The 25702-nt window shown below is 37.8% G+C and overlaps 1 protein-coding gene across 3 annotated transcripts in view; it reads right to left on the reverse strand.

Moving 5' to 3' along the window:
- The window catches only part of SUGCT (succinyl-CoA:glutarate-CoA transferase), a 1062570-nt gene that overhangs the window by 451995 nt on the left and 584873 nt on the right, over nt 1–25702 (reverse strand). Inside the window, exon 14 of one of the 3 annotated variants that reach the window (XM_056113531.1) lies at nt 25196–25420. The exons of the other annotated variants lie outside the window; for them this stretch is intronic. Within the exon in view, the coding sequence (XP_055969506.1) occupies nt 25346–25420 (75 nt within the window). The 3' untranslated portion in view covers nt 25196–25345. Of the gene's footprint in view, nt 1–25195; nt 25421–25702 lie in introns of those variants that run through there. 3 annotated transcript variants of the gene reach the window in all.

Consider the following 25702-nt stretch of genomic DNA (forward strand, 5'->3'; position numbering starts at 1 on the left):
ATTTCTTGCTATTGAATTTCCTTAATAGTATGGTAATAATGCTTTTACTTCTTAGCTTAGTTGATTATGTTCTGTAAAAGGAATCCAATATTAAGACTTAATTCGATACTCCATGCAAAGCAAGTTATTCAATAATTCACAAATAGTTGAAAATATGGTAGGACCAGACTCTTTTAGATGATAAAATATAACTATGAGGAAAATAAAACACCTGATTTATGGTATTTGCATTATAATACAAATAAATTAAAAACCAAAGGTACACACATATACATGTATGCATAAATACACTTACACATGTGTAAACTATACATATTTTGGGTGTTCATGAGTACTTTGAGGAAAATGAAGCAAAAAACAGAGGATGTGCAGTAACATCAAAATCATAAATGGTAATACTATTGTAATCATGCTACCTCAACTACAATAAAAATGAAAAAGAAAAGAAAGGGGTAGTACAATGTTAGATAGTCTGTCTTTAGAGCTGATATTTGAGCAGAGACCAGAAACAAATGAGGAAGCACCATTAAAATACATAGGAAAGAAATTCTCTATAAAGTAACAAACTCCAGAACCCCGAAGTATGAACTGATCCAGAGGATAATAGCACTGATGGTGGGTGACCAATTCAAATAGAGGTAAGACATGAGGTGTGTGAGGTAGCTCAAGGAGGATCGCACGAGCCTTAGATACTGTGATGGAAAGCCACCAGGGACTGGAAGCAGAGAAAAAGCATGACGATTCTGTCCCAAGGAGCAGATCACATCAGTCTCCACTTAGAGCAGAACTCTGAAATCCCTGGCACAAGACAAACAGTACAAGTATGTAGAAGCATACTGTACAAGCATGCTGTAGATGTTCAATAAAGACTTGCGAAATGGAAGAAAGGATGGGTGGAAATAAGTTATGGTAATGGTATTTCCCCATAAAAATATATCCACCACTATACTTTTATTCCTTTAACAACTTTATTAATTTCCCTTTACATTGCAGAACACACCTAAGCAGTATCACAGTTTAGTTACTTTAAGTCAACAACATGTTTCATGAATAAATTTAACAGTAGACCCTATCCAATATGACTATAAGCAGGAAACAAATTTTACTAAGCCAGTTGAGTAAAAATAAAGAATTGAGGGTCTAGAGAGATAGAACAACAGGTAGGGCCCTCGTCTTGCATGTGACTGACCCAGTTTTAATTCCTGGCACTCCAGGACTGATACCTGAACACAGAGTAAGCTGTGAGGACTGTGAGGTGTTTCCCAAGAGCAAACCATAATAACAATAATTTGAGAACGCTACTAAAATGAGTAAATATTCAGACTGTAATTATTTTTTAGCTGTCTCCAAAGGCCAGCACAGATGATACTATCCCACACCTTCAACATATGCTTAGTACTCACCCTATTTCTTCAGATTTTCTGTCAAATAATTATTTTTTTCACCTAAACTAGACTATTAATTAGGTCTTTTGCGGGTTGGGAAATTGTTCTCATTCTCAGAAAATGCTGCTCTGAATTTTAAAATGGGTAGATTGGAGGGTGTAGTTTGTAAGGAGGAGGGGAGACAGGTGTGAAGGAGAGTGACAACCTACCTCCTCAGGACTGGGCGGCAAGACCAGCCCTCCAGTGAGCCTATGCTTGAAGAGCGACTTCTCCAGATCTAGGTAATAATAAGCCATTTTTCACAGTATTATATTATCTTCTCCATCCTCTCAAAATGTTAAATGCTACCTTAAAAAGATCTCAAACAGGAAAGGAAATTGAGATTCCAATTCAAGAGAACAGATTAAATGGAAATTAATTATTTATGAAGCCAATTAGGAACACTGCTTTCTTTTAAGATAGATAGACATATATAAATTTATATGTACATATATGTTTACTTGTAAACATTTTGTTGATAATGAAAGTTCTAAAGCTTCCATTTGAGACTTCTGAGTAGCATGGAGATGCCCATGGGCAATGCCCTGGCAACTCTCCATACAGCTAGTGCCTCTAAGTGAGGGCCTGAGACGCAGTGCAGGATGGGCCCTAGGGTGCTAGGCATAGTCCATTCCAGGCTGGCAGTGTTTGGGGTCCTCCAAAGCTACACCCAATAATGCTAGAGGACCATATAAGAGCAGGGTCGCTGCATGCAAAGAGTGAGTATTTCTCTATATTATTTCTCTGACATACTTTTCATATTTTGAACACACAAGAAATAATATAATATTATAGTATGTCTCCTTCTTAGTGTTCATGACTCTTCCTTAATACTTATGTGAGTACCATCCTCTGCACTGTTACACACAAAAAATACTTTGGTGTGATAATAGAGCAAGCATTTGCTATTGTTTTTAGCTTTAAAAAACATGGGGTGGGAAAAATAGTACATGGTTTAAGTGCACTAGGCAGACTCCAATTCAATTCCCAATACTGCATATGGTCCCTAAGCACTTCCAGGAGTGATCACTGAGCACAGAACTGGAGTAAGATCTGATCTGAGCACAACTAGGTGTGTTCAAAACTACCCAAACCCCACCATTTTATTACAGTTTAGAAAACATAGTTGCAAGAGTGTTAACATGTATGGTTTTAATGTAACCACATCTCCACCAAAGTACTCAAAACCCTCCATAGAGTTAAAATTCATGTCTCTGGGACAAATACATATTTATTAAAACTTAGTTCAATGCATTTATTTAGCTAATGCTAGTGATACAGTCTAACAAAATGAGAATATAGTATTTATTGGTTCTTTGTACCAATACTGCAACTCAGTTGCTAACTAACTACAGCCCTGGGATCAAATCCAGCTGCCACCTGTTTTTGCAAATAAAGTTTCACTGGAACACTTCCACACCCATTTGTTTTTATACTGTCTACAGCTGCTTTTGTTCTACAAGGACAGAGTGAGGTTGTTGCGACAGAATGATTGCACCAGAGATTGTAAGTTCTTCACAGTCTAAAATGTTTACAATCTAACCCTTTATAGAAAAAGTTTCCTGACCAGGCCAGAGGGCTCCTCCACATCTAAGTTACAAAATAAAAATATTATTAATGTATCCAATTATCAGACTTTTCTTATTTATCTTGTCTTATTTAGGATCTTAATTGTCATACTGAGCTTCCAAACCAATATAAGTCCATACTGAATTACTAAATGTTTAGGAAGATTACCACTCTTCTGTTTGTTTTTTTCTTTTGTTTTTATTTATCCTCAATTCCATGGTGAGAGCTGAGAGAGATGGAGGTAACGGCAGCCTAACTGCAGAGTCCTCTGGGCAGTCATTTAAGAGAACCTTGGGTATGTTTTTCCCGAATTCTTGGAGATCAAGAACTGATGGCTCCAAATTTATCTTTGCTATTGTAATAAACCACTTTTGGTTTCCTCAAATTTCCTGAAAGCAGCTGTCTACAAGTCTACTTTTCAGATCATGTTCTAAAGTAAAATCAACAGTAAATTTTGATAATTGAAAGACTGGCAATTTTACTTTAGAACATGCAACTCTGCTAAACCCTACAAGCAGATTAGAAAGGTGAAGGACATGTTTTTTTTTTCAGCTGGTGGATGCTAAGGTGGCCACTGGTTATACTCCTCCAATATAACCCATAAGATCAATTCCCAAAGTAGCTCCACATAGTTACAAAGGAATACCAAAAGAGAAGGGATCATCCTGGAAGGGGAAAGAGAGACCACCACCACTAAACTGCAGCAGGCACTATGGGAATACAGAGCAGAAGCCCACCACGAGGAGTGAAGGAAGACAGAAGCCCTGAAAACCAAACAAGGAATACCCACATACAAAGTCTCTCTGATAAAAAAATTCAGATACAAAATGGCGAGGATTTTCAATGAGCTCAAAGAAAGATTGGAATGGACATTCAATAAGATACGTGAGAAAATGAGAGAAGAATTAAGAAAACTACAAACAGAAGTGGCATCAATAAAAATATTGGTAGATGAAACGAAAAACTCTAGGGGTACCCTCAACAGTAGAATGACAATAGCCGAAGACTGAATCAGTGAGCTTGAAGATGCACTACAGAAAGCATACAGACAACAACAGAAGATGGAAAAAGACCTCAAAATAGCTCAAGAATGAGTAAGGGACTTATGTAATTAATTCAAGAGAAACAACAGAAGAACTATTGGAGTCCCAGAGGGACAGGGAAGCAACCCAAATGAGGTAGTAACAAAGACATCATTGCTGAGAAGTCCCAAAGCTGGAGAATGAAGGCATCCAGATTCAAGAAACTTGAAGGGTACCAGGTAAAAGAGGCCCCAATAAAATTACTCCAAGAAATATCCTAACCAAAACATCAAATATTAAAGATATGTGTTATAATACTGAAAACAGCAAGATCAAAGAAGGAAATTCCATAGGATCATCCCTGAGATTTACAGCAGACCTGTCATATGAAACTCTCCAAGCCCAAGGTCAATGGTGGGATACAGTTAAAAACTTAATGAAATGAGCACCTCACCAAAAATACCTTATCTGGCTAGATTCTCATTCAGATTTGAAGGAATCATACAACACTTCATGGAAAAACAACAGCACAGGAACTTCATAGAATCAAAACCAACTTTAAAATAAGGACTAAAAAGGCTGCTGTAAGGCAAGACAAACTGAAAAACCCCCAAACACAACAAATTTCTATAGAAACATGGATAAAACCCAATTACAATGATTTCTCTCAATGTCAATGGACTAAATGCACCAATTAACAGACACAGAATAGCAAAATGGATGAAAAAAACCTGAAAAAAACATTCTACAGCCTATAAGAAACACATTTGAGTAGTCAGAGCAAACACAGATTCAAAGCCAAAGACTGGAAAACAATTTTTGAAGCACACAACTCTTTCAAAAAGTCTGGAATGGAAAAGGTTAGAAGGGACAACAAAGGCCATTTTTTAATAATAAAGGGATATGTACACAAAGAAGAAATTATACAATGTAGAATAAATGGAAAATTTCTGGATTCCCAAGGCAGAACCAAGAAGATATGGAATACCTGAACAGACCTATCACCATCAAGGAAATTGAAATGGTAAACAAAAGTCTTCCCAAAAACAAAAGTCCAGGCCTAGATGGATTCACTGGTGAATTCTTTTAAACTTTTAATGAGGGCCTACTGCCAATCTTCTTCAAGCTTTTCCAGGAAATTAAAGAAACAGGAACACTCTTAAACCATTTCTATGAGACAAGTATCATGCTGGTACCCAATACAGACAGAGACACCACACTCCCCCCAAAAAGGAAAAAAAAACCATACAGACTGTTATCTCTGGTGAACACAGATGCTAAGATCCTTAACAAAATAATAGCAAGTAGAATGCAATGATTCATCAAAAAGATCATACACCATGATCAAGTAGGATTCAGCTGGGGTATGAAAGGATGGTTTAACATTCTTGAGTCAATCAACATATAACACCATATCAATAAAAGATAAAAACCATGTAATCATATCAATAGATGCAGAAAAAGCATTTGACATGATCCATCATGTTTATGATGAAAACGCTCAACAAAATGGGAGTTGAAGTGACTTTCCTCAATATAGTCAAAACTATATACCACACGTCCATAGAAAGCACTATCCTCAATGAGAAAAAATTTAAAGTCTTCCCTCTAAGATCAGGCAAAAGACAAGATTGCCCACTCTTACAACTTCTTTTCAGTATGGTACTGGTGGTATACTTGCCATAGCAATTAGGTAAGATAAAGATATCAAAGGCATCCAGATAGGAAAGGAAGAAGTCAAGCTCTCACTATTTGCAGATTGCATGATACTATATTTAGAGAATAAAAAAGACTCTACCAAAACACTCCTAGAAACGATAGACTTATGTAGTATAGTGGCAGGTTAGAAAATCAATATGCAGAAGTCCATGGATCTCCTATATACAAATAATGAAAGAGAAGAAAATGATATTTAAAAAAAACAATCCCATTCACAATTGTTCCTCAGGAAATAAAGTGCCTCAAAATTAATTAAGTAAGGAGACAAGGACCTGTAAAAAGAAAATTACAAAACGGTACTACACAGTATGGACGATTCTCAAAAAATTAGAAATTGAGCTCCCATTTGACCCAGCAATACCACTCCTGGGAATATATCCCAGAGAGGCAAAAATGTATAGTCGAAGTGACATCTGCACTTGTTTGTTCATTGCAGCACTCTTTACAATAGCCAGAAACTGGAAGAAACCTGAATGCCCAAGAACAGATGACTGGTTAAAGAAACTTTGGTACATCTACACAATGGAGTACTATGTAGCTCTTAGAAAAGATGAAGTCATGAAATTTACATACAAGTGGTACAATATGGAAAGTATCATGCTAAGCGAAATGAGTCAGAAAGAGAGGGATAGACATAGAAAGATTGCATTCATCTGGGGGATATAAAGTAACAAAGTATGAGATTAATACCCAAGAATAGCTGAGATCAGCACCAGGAGGATTACTCCATAACTTAGAGGCCAGCCGGGTATCCTAGAGGAAAGGGCTGTTCAGATAGAGAAGGGAGCACCAAATAAAGGATGTTTGGAGGATCCTCCCAGGAGGGGAGATGCATGTCGAAAGTAGACTATGGACTGAACATGTTTGCCACTCAATGCCTCTTTTGCAGACCACAACACCCAAAAGGAGAGAGAGAACACAGGGGATTGCCCTGCCACAGAGACAGGGGGGATGAGGGGATGGGGGTGGGAGGGATATTATCCATGGTGGTGGAAAATGGGCACTGGTGGAGGGATGGGTATCTGATCATTGTATAATTGAAACCAAAGCACAAAAAATTGTAAATCTACAACTTTAAAGGTAAGGTAAAAGGTAAAGGCCCTCCCGTTGATCGTCGATTTGCTCGAGCGGGCCCAGTAACGTCTCCATTGGAGACTTTGTTGTTACTGTGTCTGGCATATCGAACTCTCGATAGCTTGCCGGGCTCTCCGAGAGGGGCGGAGGAATCGAACTCGGGTCGGCCATGTTGGCCGCTTGTAAGGCGAACGCCCTACCCGTAAAATAAAATAAAGGGAAAAAAAAAAAGATCACGTGGACGCCCACCTATAAGATGGTCAGACTTCTTTGTCAAGACCCTAAATGATCGGTTTGAGGCTCTGCATGTTCCTAAAATGAACAGATACCATTGGGCTACGCTAGCACGCAACCGGGATGAATGGAGACGTTACTGACACCCGCTCGAATAAATCGATGAATAACGGGGATTAAGTGATAAGTGAAGTGATAATTTATATTTAAAACTCTCCACATGCTTGGACGCAGAACCAGCAGAGGAACCCAGGTGTGCGGGACCCGGGGCTGAGGTTTCCTAGCCTTCTCGGTTCGGAACTGGGCCTCCTCCACCCAGCTCCCTCACTTTCCAGTAGCTAGACAGTTACACCCACCAACTGCTGTGTAACCCCATCAACGGGCATCCAGAGACCATAAAACAGAGCTCCCAGAAGAGAACAAGGCAGAGGCTCCTGCCCCTGCACCTGGCTGTCCTCACCAGGGCCCCTTGAAGGAGGACGGGTTGAGTTTTCCTCTCTGCCCCGAGCAGAGCCCCAACAGCTGAAGGCCTCCGGGACCCAGCCAAAGCCATGCTGAGACCATCTCCACACGCTTTGACGAGGAACCGGCAGAGGAATCCAGATCTTCAGGACCTGTGACTGAGATCTCTAAGCCTGCTAGGTTCGGGACTGGGCCTCCTCCACCCAGATCCCCCACCTTCTAGTACCTAGACAGTTACACCCACCAACTGCTGTGTAACCCCACCAACGGCATTCGTGGCCCCACAACCTCTTATTCTCTAGTTCTCACTCTCAGAGAACCCGGCAGGCTACTGAGAGTATAAAAACCGCCTATACGCCTAACTAGGAACACCTATAAAGGTGATTAGAGGCTGTCCCAAAAGCCTCCATCCCTCTCAGAGAGCCCGGAGAGCTCGGCAAGCTACTGAGACTATCCCGCCCGCACGGCAGAGCCTGACAAGCTACCCGTGGCGCACTCGATATGTCAAAAACGGTAACAGTGAAAGGTTCTCATTCCCCTGACCCTGAAGGAGCCCCCAATATGTCATCGGGCTACACTTGCACGTGACAGGCACAAATGGAGACATTACTGGGCCTGCTCGAGTGAATTGAAGAACAACAGGGGTGATAGTGATAGTGATATTTAAAATACTCCCAGAATTGAGTTTTGAATACGATGAGATAGAGCTCAATAATATATTAAAACAAAATATTCAGTTTAAAAAATGTGGACATTTGATTGTTCCAGCTTTATTCACAGAAAAAAATCTCTGTCATGACATAGTAGTGTCAGATTTATTATAAATCAAGTGATTTTTGTATAGTTGAATTTTTTCTGTTTTTTTCCTTTCTACTGATTGGTTTGTCCACACTGTGTTCATATCACATTGTCTTAGTTGCTGTACTTCAGTTGCTGTAATCAGTCTCCTCCCGTCATTTAAGTCTACCCATTGCATTTTTACATACAATTTAGAATTATTACTTCATCTTACGCAAAAATCTTTTACAGCTTTTGATTTAAACTATTAAACCCATAAATAAATTTAGGTAAAATTGGTACCTTTAAAAAAAAAAAAAAGTACTACAAGAAATAATAGACACGAGAAAATGGAAATGTATCCCCTGCTCATGGATTGGGAGAATAATTAACTTTCTCCCATTGTCAATGCTTTGGGTATTAGAGTTATATGGGCTTTATAGAAGCTGTTAGGAAGAAATTTCTCTTTTTCTGATCTTTCAAAGAGTTTGAGAGGTAAATGTCGTAAATCTTTGAAGTTTCAATAGAACTCACCATACCAATGAACACCAGGTTTTTGGTCATAGGAAAATTTTGATTATTGTTTCAAATTCATTTTTTTTGTGATTAGACTGTTCAGATTTTCTATTTTCTTCTTGCTCTGTTTTGGAGGTTGCATGATTCTAAGAATCTGTCCATTTCTTCTAGATTCTCCAGTGTAAAGTAACCTCTCACAATATTTTAAATTTCTGATAGTTGTTGTAATTTCTCTCCTTTATCTTTGATCCTATTTATTCAGACATTCCCCCATCCCACATGACTCTAGCTAAGGGTTTATCTACTTTTTTCTTTCAAAAAATAAGCTCCTGATTTCACTGTCTCTTTGTATTGCTGTCTTGAATTTTATAGCACTAACTTATGCTCCAGTTTTTATTATTTCCTTCCTTCTACTAATTTTGGGATCCATTTGTTGTTCCTTACAGGTATTTTATGACATGTGTTTGGGTCATTGATTTAAGCTTTCTCTTGTATCCTAGTGGCTCTTTTGTCTGAGATTATTATTTTTTTTTGCTTTGTGGGTCACACCCAGCAATGCACAGGGATTACTCCTGGCTCATGCACTCAGGAATTACTCCTGGCAGTGGGACCCATCGCAGGGGATCATATGGGATGCTGGGAATCGAACCCGGGTTGGCCGCGTGCAAGACAAATGCCCTACCCGCTGTGCTATTGCTCCAGCCCCAAGTCTGAGATTATTTTTATCTATAACAACCAAGTGGCATGCATCCCAGAAATGCAAGGATAGTTCAAATATGCAAATCAATTAATGAAATACACCATTTTTTTAAAAGGAAAGTCAAAATAGTATCTTATCAATTGATTCAGAGAAAGCTTTTGACAAAAGCCATCATGCATTCATGATATAAGTAGTCAACAAAATAAGGAGAGACGGATCCTTCAGCAATATAATGATGACTACCCAAAACCAAAACAAACCCCAAACCAGTATTATTTAAATGGTGAAAAGCTGGAAGCATTCTCCCTGGGATAAGGCACAAAGAAATTATATACATCTTCACTTTTATTCATTATAGGGTTAGGATTCCTAGCAATATTAACCAGGCAAGAAAAATGAATAAAAAATTACAGATCTGAAATTTAAAAAAAATACAGATCTGAAAAGCCAGACTGTCAGTATTTGCAGATGACATGATAATGTACACAGAAGACACTGAAAAAGTGCACTTAAAAAAAGACTCCTAGAAACAATATATAAATACAAAAGTGTCAGGCTACAAAGTCAACACATAAAAATCTGTCACATTCTATTAATTAACACTCACATTCTATTAATTAAAACTCACATTCTATTAATTAAAACTCACATTCTATTAATGAAAACAATGAACTAGAGAACTATTTCAAAAAGACATTTAAAATAGGGTCAAAAAACATCAAGCACTAGGAATCTACCTTTGAAAGACCTTTTTCCATGAAAACAATGTCACTAAAAAATAAAAAAAAAAATGAGGACCTGGGGAAATGTAAAAATGTTTCATGTCCACATATTGGAAAAAAATTGTCAAAATTATAATACCTGAAGTATTATATAGACTCAATCTCCATCAAAATTCCAATGACATTTTTTCAAGGCCTTAGAATGGTCATTAAAAAGGTTTGTACTATATCATAAAACTGAATAACCCAATATACAATAAGGAGAAAACGAGAGTGAAAACATGATCTTACTTGAAATAATACTATGAATCTATGGTAATCAAAACAGCATGATACTGGAATAAAGATAGACTCTCTGACCAATGGGACAGAATCAAGAATCCAAAGATAAATACTCTTATATATAGACAACTAATTTCCAGGAAGATGAAATTTAGTGAAGCAAACAAAAACTTTTTTAACAAATGTGTCAGGAAAAGAACCAAATAAAAAAAGTGAAGACTGATCCATATATCACACTTTACACAAAACTTAATTCTGAGTGTATCTGTTGGACCAGAACCCATAATATACAATGAGAAAAACAGGTAAATGCTCCAAGACTTGGACTTCAAGGTATTTTAAATGATATGATTTTTTGGCAATGGAAACAAAAACAAAAATAAACAAATAGAGCTATATAAAATTAAATTTTTTTCTGCATGGCAAAGAAACAAGTGGTAAAACTAATAAGCACCCTACTAAATGGGAGAAATATCTGTATTCAAGACATCAGATAAAGGATTATTATCCAAAATACACAAAGCGCTCACAAAGATAAATCCCCCAATATAAAAACTATAAAAATGGGGAGAGTAAATATACAGTCACTATTCGGTAGAAGACAGATTTCCAGTAGGCATAAAAAAGTGTTCATGATCACTTCTTAAGAGGAAAATAAAAATCAAGAGTACAATGAGATATCATCTCATAACAGTGAGATTGGCAAGTTCCAAAAAAGATTAGAAAGAAACTATGTTGGTGGGGATGTGGTAAAAAGAGAACTCTCATACACAGCTGATGGAAATGCTGTCTGGTTACTCATGAGGAACAATATGGAGATTTCTCAAAAAAATAAGAATACAGCTTCCATATGACCCATCACTATCTACCTCCAAGAAACAAAAACATTCATTAAAAAGGACATATGTACATCATTATTCATTGCAGCTATTAGTACAATAGTTAGGATATGGAATCAACATAGGTGTCCAACAGTGGATAAGTGGATCAGATTCTGTACAGACACATATTGGAATACTATTCAGCAGCAATGGGTGATGAATTCATGCAAATTATTGCAATATGTATGGAACTGGAGATTATCATATTAAGCAAAATGAATCAGAAATAGGTTAAATACCAGAAGATCTCATTTCTTTTCTGTGATTATACAGCGTAACATGACATGGGAATTCCAGGTAGCAAATACGGGGAAGCTTTGGTCCTAGATTAGAAAAAATGAAAGGAATCTATTGATGGGTAAATGTTAGATGTAGATAGGAGGTAACAGAGGAAACGGTCAGAGACCTTGGACACACTGGCAGCACAGAAATGTATTATATGTATAGAGCTAAGCCACATAGTCAGTAATACAGAAACTAGGGATCCAAACTACAATAATTAATCTTAAAAAATTTCTGTTCAGAAGGCAGGATTATGGGAGAGGATGTGTGAGAGGGAACCTAGAAACATGGGTATAGGGAATTGATATTGGTGCTAGGGTTGGTATTACATGACTGAAACTCTATTATGGACATACTGGAAATCATGAAGCCCAAATTAAGAATGAATTATTTGATGAACATAAAATAAGTTAATTTTACTAAATATATATCAGACTTTAAGAGGACAGTCTTTTAATCTATACTGTTATAATTTATTTAAGGATATTACTATTATTTCCAATATTATTAAAATAACTTCCTAACTAAAATTAGTGCCTTCAAAGCTTTTCACTCTCCCCTAATAAACAGTAATAGTTTCTGTCGCATAAAATTCTTCAGTCTCACCATATACTATAAGATAAAGTGCAAGGTCTTCAGTATAGAAGACATATCCACGAATCTCTACCTTACTGAGGCTGGTCAGAATCCATCTTTTATTTTCCACATTGAACAAACTACTGTCATATCAACAATCTAAAACTTTTAACAGTAACTTTTCTTTAACAGAACCTTTGTTGCTTGTTCTACCAAGTAAATTTTTACCCACATTCAATATTCTGCTTGCATATCTCCCCAACCTGTTATTTCCCATGCCCAATTTTTATGACAAAATATCTCAAAGTAGAGCTGTCAACACCACTATGTCTTAGGTCTATGGTTAACAAAGTCCCTAGAATAATACCTGGAACATAGCTAAATGAATGTTGACTAAATGTAATTTTTTTTAAATTGAGTCACCATGAGATACATAATTATCTCATACATCTCTCCCTCTCCTTTTTGGCAATACAGATACTGAGAGGTTATCATTTTGTTCCTTTACATACTTTCAGCAAGCAGTCCCTATCCAGAGTGATCATTTCCAACTGTCTTTGTTATAGTGGTTCCTTGGGTATTAGTCTCATATTATGTTTACTTACATCCCACAAATGAATGCAGTCATACTACGTCTGCCCCTCTCCTTCTGATTCATTTCACTCAGCATGATACTCTCCATGTTCATCCATTTATAAGTGAATTTCATTGTCCTCATTTTTCCTAACTGTTGCATAGTATTACATTGTGTAGATGTGCCGTTGTTCTTTAACCAGTCGTCTGTTCTCAGCCACTCAGGCTGTTTCCAGATTCTAGCTATTGTGAATGGTGCTTTGATAAACATAGAAGCACAAATGGCATTTCTGCAGTGTGTTTTTTCACTCCCAAGGTATATTCCCAGAAGTGGCATTGCTGCATCATATAAAAGCTCAATTTCTAGCTTCTTGATAAATGCCCTTACTGTTCTCCAGAAAGGTTAGACCAGTCAGCATTCCCACCAACAATAAAGGAGAATCCCTCTCTCCTCACATCCACGCCAGCACTGGTTGTTCTTGTTCTTTTTGATGTTTGCCAGTCTCTGTGGTGTGAGATGATATCTCATTGTTGTTTTGATTTGCATCTCCCTGATGATTAACAATGTAGAACATCTTTTCATGTGCCATTTGGCCATTTGTATTTTTTTTTTCAGGAAGTTTCTGTTCATTTCTTCTCCCCATTTTTTGTAGAGGATTTTTTTCTTATACGTGCCTTATATATCTTGGATATTAACCCCTTATCAGATGGGTATTGGTTAAATGTTTTTACCCAATCTGTATGTTGTCTTTGTATCTTGGTCACTCTTTCTTTTGAGGTGCAGAAACTTCTTAGTTAAATGTAATCCCATTTTTTATATTTGCTTCCATGGCATTTCATCTTTGAAGATACCTTTAGCTTCAATATCATGGAGGGTTTTGCCTACATTTTCCTCCAGAACCTTATAGATTAAGGTCTGACATTGAGGTCTTTAATCCATTTTGATCTGACTTTTGAGCCTGGTGTTAGAAAGAGGTTTAAGTTCATTTTTGCATATAGCTGCACAGTTTTCCCAGAAGCACTTGTTGAAAAGGCTTTCCTTGCTCTAATTCATATTTCTTGCTCCTTTATCAAAGATTAGGTAATTATATATGTGAGGGTCAGTGTCAGGATATTCGACTCTGTTCCATTGACCTGTAGGTCTGTCTTTATTCCAATATTGTTTTAAATCTACTACTTTGTAGCACAGTTTGAATTTGGAGAAGGTTATATTCCCATGTTTTTCCCAAGGATTACTTTAGCTATTCGTGGGGGTTTGTTGTTCTATATGAATTTCAAGCGTGTTTGATCAATTTCTTGAAAAATGTCATGGGTATCATTATAGGGACTTTATTGAATTTGTATTATGCTTCAAGAAATATTACCATTATGACTATGTTAATCCTCCAAATTCATGAGCAGGGGATTTGTTCCTATTTTGTCATGTCTTCTTTTACTTCTTGGAGTAGCGTTTTGTAGTTTTCTTTGCATAGTTCCTTCACCTCTTTAGTTAAGCTGACTCCAAGGTACGTGATTTTCTGAGACATGATTGTGAATGAATAATCTTGTCTTCTAATATCTTTCTCTTCTCTTTCATTATTGGTATACAGGAAAACCATGGACTTCTGCATTTTGATTTTTTAACCTGTCACTCTACATACCAATCTATTATTTCTAAGAACATTTTGATAGAGTCTTTAGGATTCTCTAAGTATAGTATATTGTCATCTGTAACTAAAGCTTGACTCCTTTCTTTTCCTCTCTGAATGCCTTTGATGTCTTTTTCTTGCCTAACTGCTATGGCAAGTACCTCCAGTACTATACTGAATAGAAATATCAATAGAGTTGGCAATCTTGTCTTATGACTGATGTTAAAGGGAAGTCTTTTAGTTTTTTTCCCCATTCAGGGTAATGTCTGTTGTGGGTTTATAGTAGACGGCTTTGACTATTATGAAGTCCCTTCAACTCCCATTTTGTTGAGTTTTTTTCATGAGTGGGTTCTGGATCTTGTCAAATCATTTTTCTACTTCTATAGAGATGATTATATGGTTTTATCCTTTCTTTTATTGATATGTTGTACTATGTTGATTGACAGCAAATATTAAGCCATCTTGCATCCCCTGGATGAATCCTACTTGGTCATGATGTATGATCTTTTTGATGAGTTGCTGGATTCTGTTTACTAGTACTTTGTTGAGAATCTTTGCATATGTGTTCATCAGGGATATCGATCTGTAATTTTCTTTTTTTATTTCTTTTTTTTTTTTTTGGTGCATGTGTGTGTGGTGTCTCTGCTTGCCTTGGGTATCAGGGTGATATGTGCCACATAGATACTGTTTCGCAGTGTTTCTGTTTCTTCAATTTTCTGAAAAAGTTTAAGAAGGATTAGGTCCTCTTTATAGGTTTGAAAGAATTCACTAGTGAGTCCACCTAGCTCTGGGCTTTTGTTTGGGGGGAAGACTTTGTAAATCTAAATTTTAAGTCCAGAAGAAAATGCAGAGGTGACTTCTTCCCCATATCAGTTTCAATAATACATTCAGTGTTAAAAGGAAAAGGATTATACCAATGAAGTGCAACCAAGTTCTCAAATTTCAGATTAACAATTTTATTTTGTTCCTGCATATGAGTTATATAGGTTTTCGTAAATGGGAGAGTAATTTTATACTTCCATTTATAGAATAGAAAACCCTATAGGTTTCATAGATGTTTTTGATACTCTGTCCATTTTAAAATTCGATGTTTTTCATCATGCCATCATTGCCAGTGCTAGTTTTCTATAGCAATATGATTAAATTTACCAAGGTTAGAAAAGCTGGCACATGGTCTAGCCATTCATGAGTAATTTCTAAAGAGTATGTGTACAATGATAGCATTCCTGTGTCCAAACACAGGAAATGCTTTAAGGAAAGAACAACATGGTGATAATCATCATTTCATTTCAAGTGCTGCATATTTGTCGCAGCAAATTTCAAAACATTTTTCAAGGGATTTTAAAGAAAGTCACCAAGTATGTTTAACAAAACAACATATGGAATGCTAATTTTGTTGTGATGCTATACTCTAATACAGCAAGAAACAGATTTTTTCGTTAAATCAGCAGATTTGCAAACACTAATTAAGAAACACTGAAAACTATCAAGGTCAATTTGAGAATCCATTTGAAAACAAATATTTCTAGTCTTGTTAGTTCTTAGTAATCTCCCACTAGGAATTCACTCCACATCAACAAAACTTCTTCATGCAAATTTTGCAATGAAAGTAAATAGATCAATGTTTACTTTCTACATTCAATACCAGACCAAATAGTGAGAAATGGAATTGGACATAAATTTATTTCTATCAGAATAGTCCCAGGAGTCAAAGATTATTTGGGTATAGGATTTCTATTTAAGATATATCACCACTAAAAGGCTTTTTACAAGAGGTCTCTGCCTACCATAAGGGAATATACTCTGAAACTATCATGTCTGTTTGAAACCCTGCTCATTGAAATAGCAAGTAACCTGAAGAAAGTAAATTTCGAAGTTATATATCACTGCTGCCCTTTGCCTTGTTGCTATTTTTTTTCTGTTTTGGGCTGTAGATCACTGTATCATAGATTATTGTCAGATCACTCCACCCACAAAGTGGGGGAATTTTTACATATTATTATTTAAATGTTCAGATATTCAAATGTCCATATTTATTAAGCATTAAAATGATCAGCCTAGATTTGCTCAGGGTTACCTATTTCTTCCATAATCAAATCCACAGGCAAAGGATATGTATACTCTCTAAAAGCAGATCCATCAATAGCATTGAGGAGTTTCAGATGGACTTCTTTGTAACAAACTAATCTTTCACCTAATAACACTAGATTCACAATGGAAAAGAATCCAATTAAGAGAAGTTAAAAGACCTACATCTTATGTTAAGCAGCAGAAACATTTCTTGGTATCATGTCTTGTTCAAAACACAATGCAGTTTTATGAATAACAAATATTAGACTGACTAAAGACTAGAGGAGACATAAGTACAGAGGTGAAGAGTTTTGGGTACACTGGAGATGGGGAAGGTGTAGTAACTCTTTACACCAAAAATACAAAGGTTAACCCTATTGTATCCATGATAATTAATGACAATAATTTTTTAATGAAAAAAAATGGTGCGGGCAAATGGTCCTCTGTCTACAACGCCACCACCCCCAACCACTATACTGTACAAATGAAAACAAAAAAATCTTAATATAAAAACTTTATAAAAGTATAAGGTTAAAGGGTAAAATCATTCAGCATAAACTTTATAGAAATTAATCAAACTTGTGAACTAATTTCTTACTGAAACTTATTTCATAATCAAGTGCATTTCTCTCCCTTAACTTCACTACTAAGATTATTAAAAATGAGACAAGCCAGCAATTTCACTTTTGGTCACCTTGCCCCCATGAAATAAAAAGACTGACTCAAAAAAAGACATATACACATCATTACGCATTGCTGCATTCAATATATCAGCTAAGATTTCAATCAACCTAGGTGTCCAACGACAGATGAATAAAGATGTGGCATATAAACCCAATGGAATACTATGAAGCTGCAAGGGACAATAAAATCATGCAATTTTCTACAACTTGGTTTGCACTAGAAAGATACTATTTTGAGTGAAATAAGTCAGAAGAACAAAGACAAACACAGTATGATTGACTTATCCGTGGTATATAGAATACTGGATGAGGAATACTGTATTATAGTAATGGGGGATGTCTAGATCATCCTTGACCCCAGTATTTAGAGAGTAGAAGGACAGAGAATAAAATAAATCAAGCGGGGGGCGGGGGGGGATCAGGAAGTAATGGGTGAACAGGCATCAGGGCTTCAGTTAGACTTGTTATGTGGGTGAAAATTATAGCCATATATCCAATACACAGACTCAACAAGATTGAAAACATGAGATCTAAGTCGCAACCACTGGAACTCTGTGGGTGCCTGTCATGTTAATAGGCAAGGGAAGCGTGGGAGTTGCGGGGAGGGGCTGGATCTGGGAACACTAGTGGAGGGAAACTGACACTGGTGGAGGGATTGGTGTTGAAATATTATATGCCTAATACCCAACTATCAATAATTTTGTACATTATAGTTCTTTAATTAAAAAATTATTTTTAAAATGAGGCAAGTATGAAGTTATAAGGTGGGAAAAACAATCATAAGCAAATGACTCACTATAAGATTTCACTCACGATGGTTTAGGCTTCTACACATGAAAACAGAGAACACAGTAACTGATACAGGATTTTGGAAGTTGTAAACATAGCTATTTGCTAAGTCAAATAAAAAAAAAAGTCCAGCCCCATAGAACAGTATAGCCAATCTAGAGTTTGGGTTTTTTTTTTAATTTCTCTTTAGGAAATGTTTAATCTCTATGTAGAAGTATGACACATAAAATGGAGTATCTGGCTATAGTCCAAGGAAGTCCCAACCAAGAAGACTTGTGTGGATACTTTTAGGAACTCAGAAAGAGTAAAGCTGAAGAAAATTCTGGGCTCAAACTGTGTGTCAAACTGATCTCTCTATTCATTGATAATTATTGAAAATTCTAACTCTAAGGAATTTTTAATTATTTAATTATTCCTATCTTATTTGTTTGAATGCATATTTATTTTTTCTCTCTTCTTGATTTTAATACTTTAAATATAGATAAGCACATTATGCAAATGCTTCTAAACAACTCAGATGCTTTTTTGAGAAAGCAAAGAAACATTAGAGGCAGATATCAAAATCTCAGAGACAAAATAAGAATAGAAAAAGGAAAAGCAATGATTAATCTTTTATCCAATATTTTATTTGCCAATACACAATGCTTTTAAGGAACTATCTTCTCACTTTTCTGATAGTGGTATATTTTTATGTATGAAATCTTAATATCTCTAAGAAACCACATCAAAAGACCATGGCCAAATTAAAAGTGATAAATACTATTTTCTGAGTATTTTTTTTACATATTCTAGAGGCTGGAGCGATAGCACAGCGGGTAGGGCGTTCGCCTTACAAGCGGCCAACATGGCCGACCCGAGTTCGATTCCTCCACCCCTCTTGGAGAGCCCGGCAAGCTACCGAGAGTATTCGATATGCCAAACACAGTAACAACAAAGTCTCCAATGGAGACGTTACTGGGCCCGCTCAAGCAAATCGACGATCAACGGGAGGGCCTTTACCTTTACCTTTACCTTATTCTAGAGGCAAGAGTGCAACCTCATACTTCTGTCTAAATATATGAACACTTATTTAAAGGACTGAAAGGTTTAGCTCATGGCACATTGTCAAAAATTAATCCCAAATGTGAAGATTTATTTCTAGACAATCTATTGCTGTGCATAGATATGAATATTTATCCATGATAGCACAGTGGGTAGGGCGTTCGCCTTACAAGCGGCCAACATGGCCGACCCGAGTTCGATTCCTCCGCCCCTCTCGGAGAGCCCGGAAAGCTACCAAGAGTATTTCATATGCCAGACACAGTAACAACAAAGTCTCCAATGGAGACGTTACTGGGCCCGCTCGAGCAAATCGACGATCAACGGGAGGGCCTTTACCTTACTATTTTTTATTTGTATAGCTTTGCAGTAAAGCCTGAGACTGGCAATTCTAAGTAATTGTAGAAGGTTCCATGCACATTAGGTAAGAAGTTTTACTCAAAATTTTGAGTTCAGAGGTAAATGTGTCTATCAATTAATCTAAGTTCTTTCAATTCCTCAGTTAGGGATTTTGTTCCCTTACCTGTCTGATCATTCCAAAGACAAAAGTGGAATGAAACACAACCATTATGCTTCCATCAATGACTCCTTTTGATATATGTCAGTAACTTTATAAACTTTGCTGGCTCTTCATTCAGTGCATACAAGCGGATAAGTGTTAAAGCCTCATTCTGTAACCAGTACTTAATGTCTGTCCCTATCATTCAATACTTTCTTTAGCTTGAATGTTATTTCATCTGAAACCATTATAGCTCCACATGCTTTTTTTTCTGTCTTTTTTTTAGCTTATATGATTGTTTTTCATTCTTCACTCTAAGCCTGTGTTAATTCAGTAAATTCAGATGTGTTTCCTGCAACACATGGTCTAACTGTGTTTCCTGATCTAGCCTGACAAGATGCCTTTTGATAGGAGAGTTTAGTCTATTATACTTCTAGAGACTATTTTGATATAATTGAATCTGTTATGATTTACTTATCAGAATTTTGGTTGCTTTTATTATTAGCCATTAATCTTTTATAACGCTGCCATACTGGGGGCTCTTTCAGAGTCAGGGGAATGAGATCCATTGTATTTACTGTTTTTGGCATATCAAATATGCCACAGATAGCTTGCCAGGCTCTGCTGTGCAAGTGGGATAGTCTCAGTAGCTTGCCACACTCTCTGAGAGGGATAGAGGCTTTGAGGACGGCCTCTAATCACCCTTGCAGGTGTTCCCATGATTCAAATCATATTAGAACCCCATTAAATATGGTGTGGTAATAATGAAAAATGGGTATTAAGTGTCTTGTGATGTGTCGTGCGGCCAGCGGCCTGGAGCATGGTGGTGACTGGGTAGTGGAGGTAGTGGAGGTCGGCCGATGAGGTATTTATCTGGCTCCAGCAGGGTGGGTCTTCTGGGTTTGATCCCTAGTTTGCTGGAGATTGGTGGAAGCAATTAGAGCCCCCAATATGACAGTGTTAAGAAGGTTGAGGAAGGAGAGGCTGATAAAATCTCAGGGCCAAACTAGGCTTCCAAAACAAAGAAGGACTAAAATGACTGTACTTTCAACGCATGTACACTGGCATCGGAAGCAACCATCGAGGACCTTATGGGGCAAGCACGGAAGATCAAGTATGACATCATTGGTATGACCAAGATGAGAAGGCTTTGATCACATCACACCATTTCAGACACTAGAGAAGAACTGTTCCTCAGAACATGCGACAAAAGAGCCATCAGTGGTGTCAGTATCTTGTCAACACAAACTTGGCCATGAACATTGATTAATTCAAGTGCCGAACAACCCGAATCAGATGATTACACTTGAATAGATGTGGCTCACTGCTGGCAGTTTCTATCTTCATTGTCTATACACCAACATCCAATTATGATGAAGAAGCAATTGAGAAGTTCTGCATGGAGCTAGAGAAGTTCTATAAAGAAGAACACACCTTCTACAAGATCATTGCTGGTGATTTTAATGCCAAGATACAACCGGGAAGATTGACAAAAGAACTTCGCATGGGGATCCATGGCCTAGAATGGAACAAATGAGGTGAGAGACTGAGTTCATCATGTCGACAAAGATCATCCATGGTAACTCACAGTTCCAGAAGGCTGAATCTAAACGTTGGATATGGGAGTCTTCCAGTGGACAATTCCACAATGAAACTGACCACATCATAATCAATCAACGGTTTCGCCTGACTGATGTCACTGTTGTCCCAAAATTCCAAATGGGATTGGACCACCATCTCCTTTGTGCAAATTTCTACTTCATGAAGCAGGGGAAAAGGGCTGCAAAGTTTAAGAAGAAAACTCCTAGAACGACCACCAACTGGGAGCTCTTTGGTACTATTGAGGCAACATAGGAAGATGCCATCATTGACGACATTGATGAAGAATATGATCAACTGGTTCAGCACCTAAATGAATGTGCAAGGAATGCTGAGGGAGAGAAAGCCACAAACAGACACCTGTCTTCAAAAACTCTTGAGCTTATTTGCCAACGTGGCTGGGCACGAGCCTTAGGTTACCACAAGCAAATGTCTGAGTTCGCAAAGCAGTGCAGAAAAGCAATAAAGGAAGATCTTAAAGAGAGAAGAGCAGCAGTGCTGGCAGATACGGCAGAAGCTGGGAAAAGCATTCCCAACACCCGCCTATCCTTCACCAACTACAAGACCAAGTTGACGGCCCTCCGACATCCTGATAGATCTATCACATCTTCCAGAAGGGCAATGGAGAAGATTATCCATGACGTCTCCTCATATCTCTTCGATAGCCATGTCCACCTGTCCACACACCAAATTCCACAGAATGGATATGTCATTCCCAATGTTCTCTCTTTCAGAATCTGACATGCCATTTCATCAGCAAAGAAGCGAACAACACCCGGCCCAGAAAAAGTCAGACCTGAACACCTGAAGAGTCTGCCATCAGTACTCATCAATACACTGGTTCGGCTTTTCACACGCTACCTGTCTGAATGCAAGCTTCCATCCCAATGGAAAACCAGCAGGGCCATTCTACTGTACAAGAAGAAAGACATCCATGACATTGGCAACTATCGCCCGACCTGCCTGTTGTCCATCGTCTACAAGCTGTTCACTCGAGTCATCCTGAATAGGATCGGCAGAACTCTAGATGAAGGACAACCATGGGAGAAATCCGGGTTCCGCAAAGGATTCAGCACGATTGACTGTATCCACATGATAACCAAGCTCACTGAGCTTTCTTGGGAGTTCAAGATGCCGCTCTGTCTAACATTCATTGATTTAAAGAAGGCTTTTGATTCTGTTGAGACTGAAGTGGTCATCGAAGCCCTAGCCAAACAGGGTGTTCAAACTCAATACATCAGAATTATTTCATGAGCTATATTATTGGTTCACTACCAGGATCTCACCATTCTACAAGCACGTGATCATCCATGTCAAGAGAGGGATTCAGCAGGGTGATACTGTTTCACTGAAACTCTTCAGTGCCACCCTCGAGAACGTCATGAGATGACTGGAATGGGAAGGAATAGGAGTGAAGATAGACGGTCGGCAACTACACCACCTCTGCTTCGCTGATGACATTGTTCTAATAACACCAAACATTAGCCAAGCTTTACAAATGCTGGCCGACTTCGACCATGAGTGTGGAAAGGTCGGACTGCAGCTGAATCTCATGAAGACAATGTTCATGAGAAACAAACTCCTTCCTGAAGTTCCATTCACTGTCAATGGAATGAACATCTCTGAATGCAGCAGTTATGTGTACTTAGGTCGAGAACTCAACATGACGAACAACCTGGCACCTGAGTTGTGCAGGAGGAAGAGAGCAGCTAGGAACGTCTTCAAGATAGTTGAAGAAATAGCTAAGAGGACAAAGAAACTCCGGCTCTGGGCACATCTCTTTGATTCCACCATTCTTCCTGTGTTAACATAAACCTCAGCGCCCTGGACCTTATGAAAACAGGATGAGAACGCTGTTTGGGTTTCCCAAAGAGGAATCAAAAGAGCTATGCTTGAAGTATCATGCTTCACTGAAGTGAGAGAAGGAATCCAGAGTTCTGACCTTCATAGACGATCAAGAATCAGGGACACTGTCTCATTTACCAAGGCATCAAAAAACAGATGGGCTGGACATGTAATGCAATTTGGAGATGACCACTGGACTAGAGCCGTTACCGACTAGATTCCATGGACATCAAAAGATTGCGTGGTCGCCCACCTACAAGATGTCAGACTTCTTCCTCAAGACCCTGAATGAACCAATGGTTTGATGCTCTTCGTGTTATTGTAGCAAGCAGATGCACTGGGCTATATTAGCACGCGACAGAGACAAATGGAACCATTACTGACACCTACTCGAGCAAATCGATGAGTAACAGCATGTCAAGTGATCAAGTGAATCTTTTATAGGAGAGCATTCGGTATTTCTCAAAGTTGGTTTAGATGCAGCAAATGTCACCAGCTCTGTGTTTGTGAGAATGTTTTTTATCTCTCCCCTAAATCTAAATGACAGTTTTGTACAGAATTCTAGGTTGAAGTCTTTTATTTAATTAAGAACTTTAATATATCAGGGCTGGAGCGATAGTACAGCGGGTAGGGAGTTTGCCTTGCACGCAGCTGACCTGGTTCAATTTCCAGCATCCCATATGGTCCCCTGAGCACCACCAGGAGTAATTCCTCAGTGCAAAACCATGAGTAAGCCCTGTGCATCGCCAGCTGTGACCCCCCCCCAAAAAAAAGAACTTTAACATATCATTCCACATATCATTCCACTCTTTTCTTGGTTGCAGGGTTTCATTTTGAGAGATAATTTGTGAATGGTGCTTCTCTCATGCTACTTTAATCTTTCTCTTCAATTCTTGCCATTTTGAATACAATGTGTGTCTTGTCATATTATTTAAAAAAATACTCTAAGCTTATTCTTTGTACAGGTTTTCCTCTACACATTGGCCAAGATATTGGCTATTACCTCCTCCACCATTCATTCTACCTCTTACTCTTTTTCTTCTCCAGAGGAAATGGTATCTGTGATTCAGAGATTATTCCTCTTGTTATTAGTCATTAAGTATCTTACATATCCTCCATAATTTTTTACATTCCTTTATTTTTCATCTTCTCCTGCAGTAATGTGTGTTCTTTCTGTCTTGGAGTTTGCAGATATTGTTTTCAACTTGCTATACTCTGATAATGTGACTTGCTACCATATTCCTTACTTTGTTCACTTTATTTTGATAAATTCTTTAAATTTTGTGTCAATTTTTATTTAAAAGATGAATTCCTTTTATATGCTTACTTCATGTCCATTATCATTCTGAGGACTCCCATTCTAAGATAGAGTAGCACGAAGAGTTTAGATATCTAGACTTCTGTCTCTATCTGTGAAGCACACAAATTTCTTTGTTTTCTCGTTATTGTTAGTTTATTTATTGGTGCGAATGGCCGAGTTTTTGGATTCCAAATGATCTGAGTGGGTAGCTGATGTTAAGTTCACAGTATTAGGCCCTACCTGACTTCTGGCTCTCTTCCCTGCCATGTGAAGAGGCAGAGGTAGTGCTAGGTCCCAAGTTATAATAGTGGAAATATGGACGCGAGGGTATCTAAAGCAACTAATGTGGATTAACTACAGAGGATTATGGTATAAGCAAAGTTGCTTGCTGTTGCAGAAGCAGTCACAAAGTTGGATGTGAGCCAGTCTACTAGGAACAAAGGGGTAGCAGGTGGGATTCAAAGCATGAAACAATGAAATTTGGGACTCCAGAGGCAGCAGGACAATGAGACAGGGCCGGGGTGGGCCACTGACCTGAAATGGAAAAATATCAATGTATTTATTTTTTTTACTTCTTACAGACACTTGACTGTCATTTATCTGTGCCAAGAATCATTTTCAGTGCTTTACAAGTATTATTTTATTGAATCCTCATACAGACTCAAAGAGATACTAATTTGAATACTTTTTATGAATACATCTAAAGAAGTTGAATAATACACTCAAAGTCACATGCTGGAAGGTGAAGAAGTCAGATTTAAACTTACACATTCAGACTACGAAGTTCATACTCCTTTATTCATTTCCAAGCATTCATTAACTGAACAATCATTACACACTTGCCAGTTCCACAGAAGCAGAATAAGATATATGAGTTCATGTGTAATTGTTAAGGAAATTCTCCCAAGATAAAATCATAAACAAAGTAAGAAAAACAAAATAACCAGTCAAAGATTTGATTCCAGGGGCAAGTGCTACCATAGTATAATGTGACAGGAACTGTGGGCTGTGTGCCGAGACCCCAGGGAGGGCTGCTGGACATTCACACTTCACACCGGGACTCACCAGGTGCTTGCCACTGCTAAGTATGTAAACTTCCAGGCAATTCCAGGTTTTGATCTTCTGAGTTAAGTGACTTCAGAAGTTCAAATTTAACCTTGAAAAAAAATTACAATTTCAAGTTGGTGGGCACAGAGTCCACAGAAACAGAGGATGGAAACACAGAGATGGCAAAGTGGGCCACGGAAAAAGATGTGCCACACCAGCGGCAATGCTTGGCCACAAGGCACTATGCTAAATACTGTCACTGTCACTGTCCTCCCATTGTACATCGATTTGCAAATCGAGCAGACCCAATAACGTCTCCATTGTGAGACTTTGTTGTTACTGTGTTTGGCATATCGAATACATCACGGGTAGCTTGCCAGGCTTTGCCATG

Source organism: Sorex fumeus, unplaced genomic scaffold (assembly GCF_029834395.1).
Source record: "Sorex fumeus unplaced genomic scaffold, SorFum_2.1 ptg000020l, whole genome shotgun sequence".
Classification (NCBI taxonomy): domain Eukaryota; kingdom Metazoa; phylum Chordata; class Mammalia; order Eulipotyphla; family Soricidae; genus Sorex; species Sorex fumeus.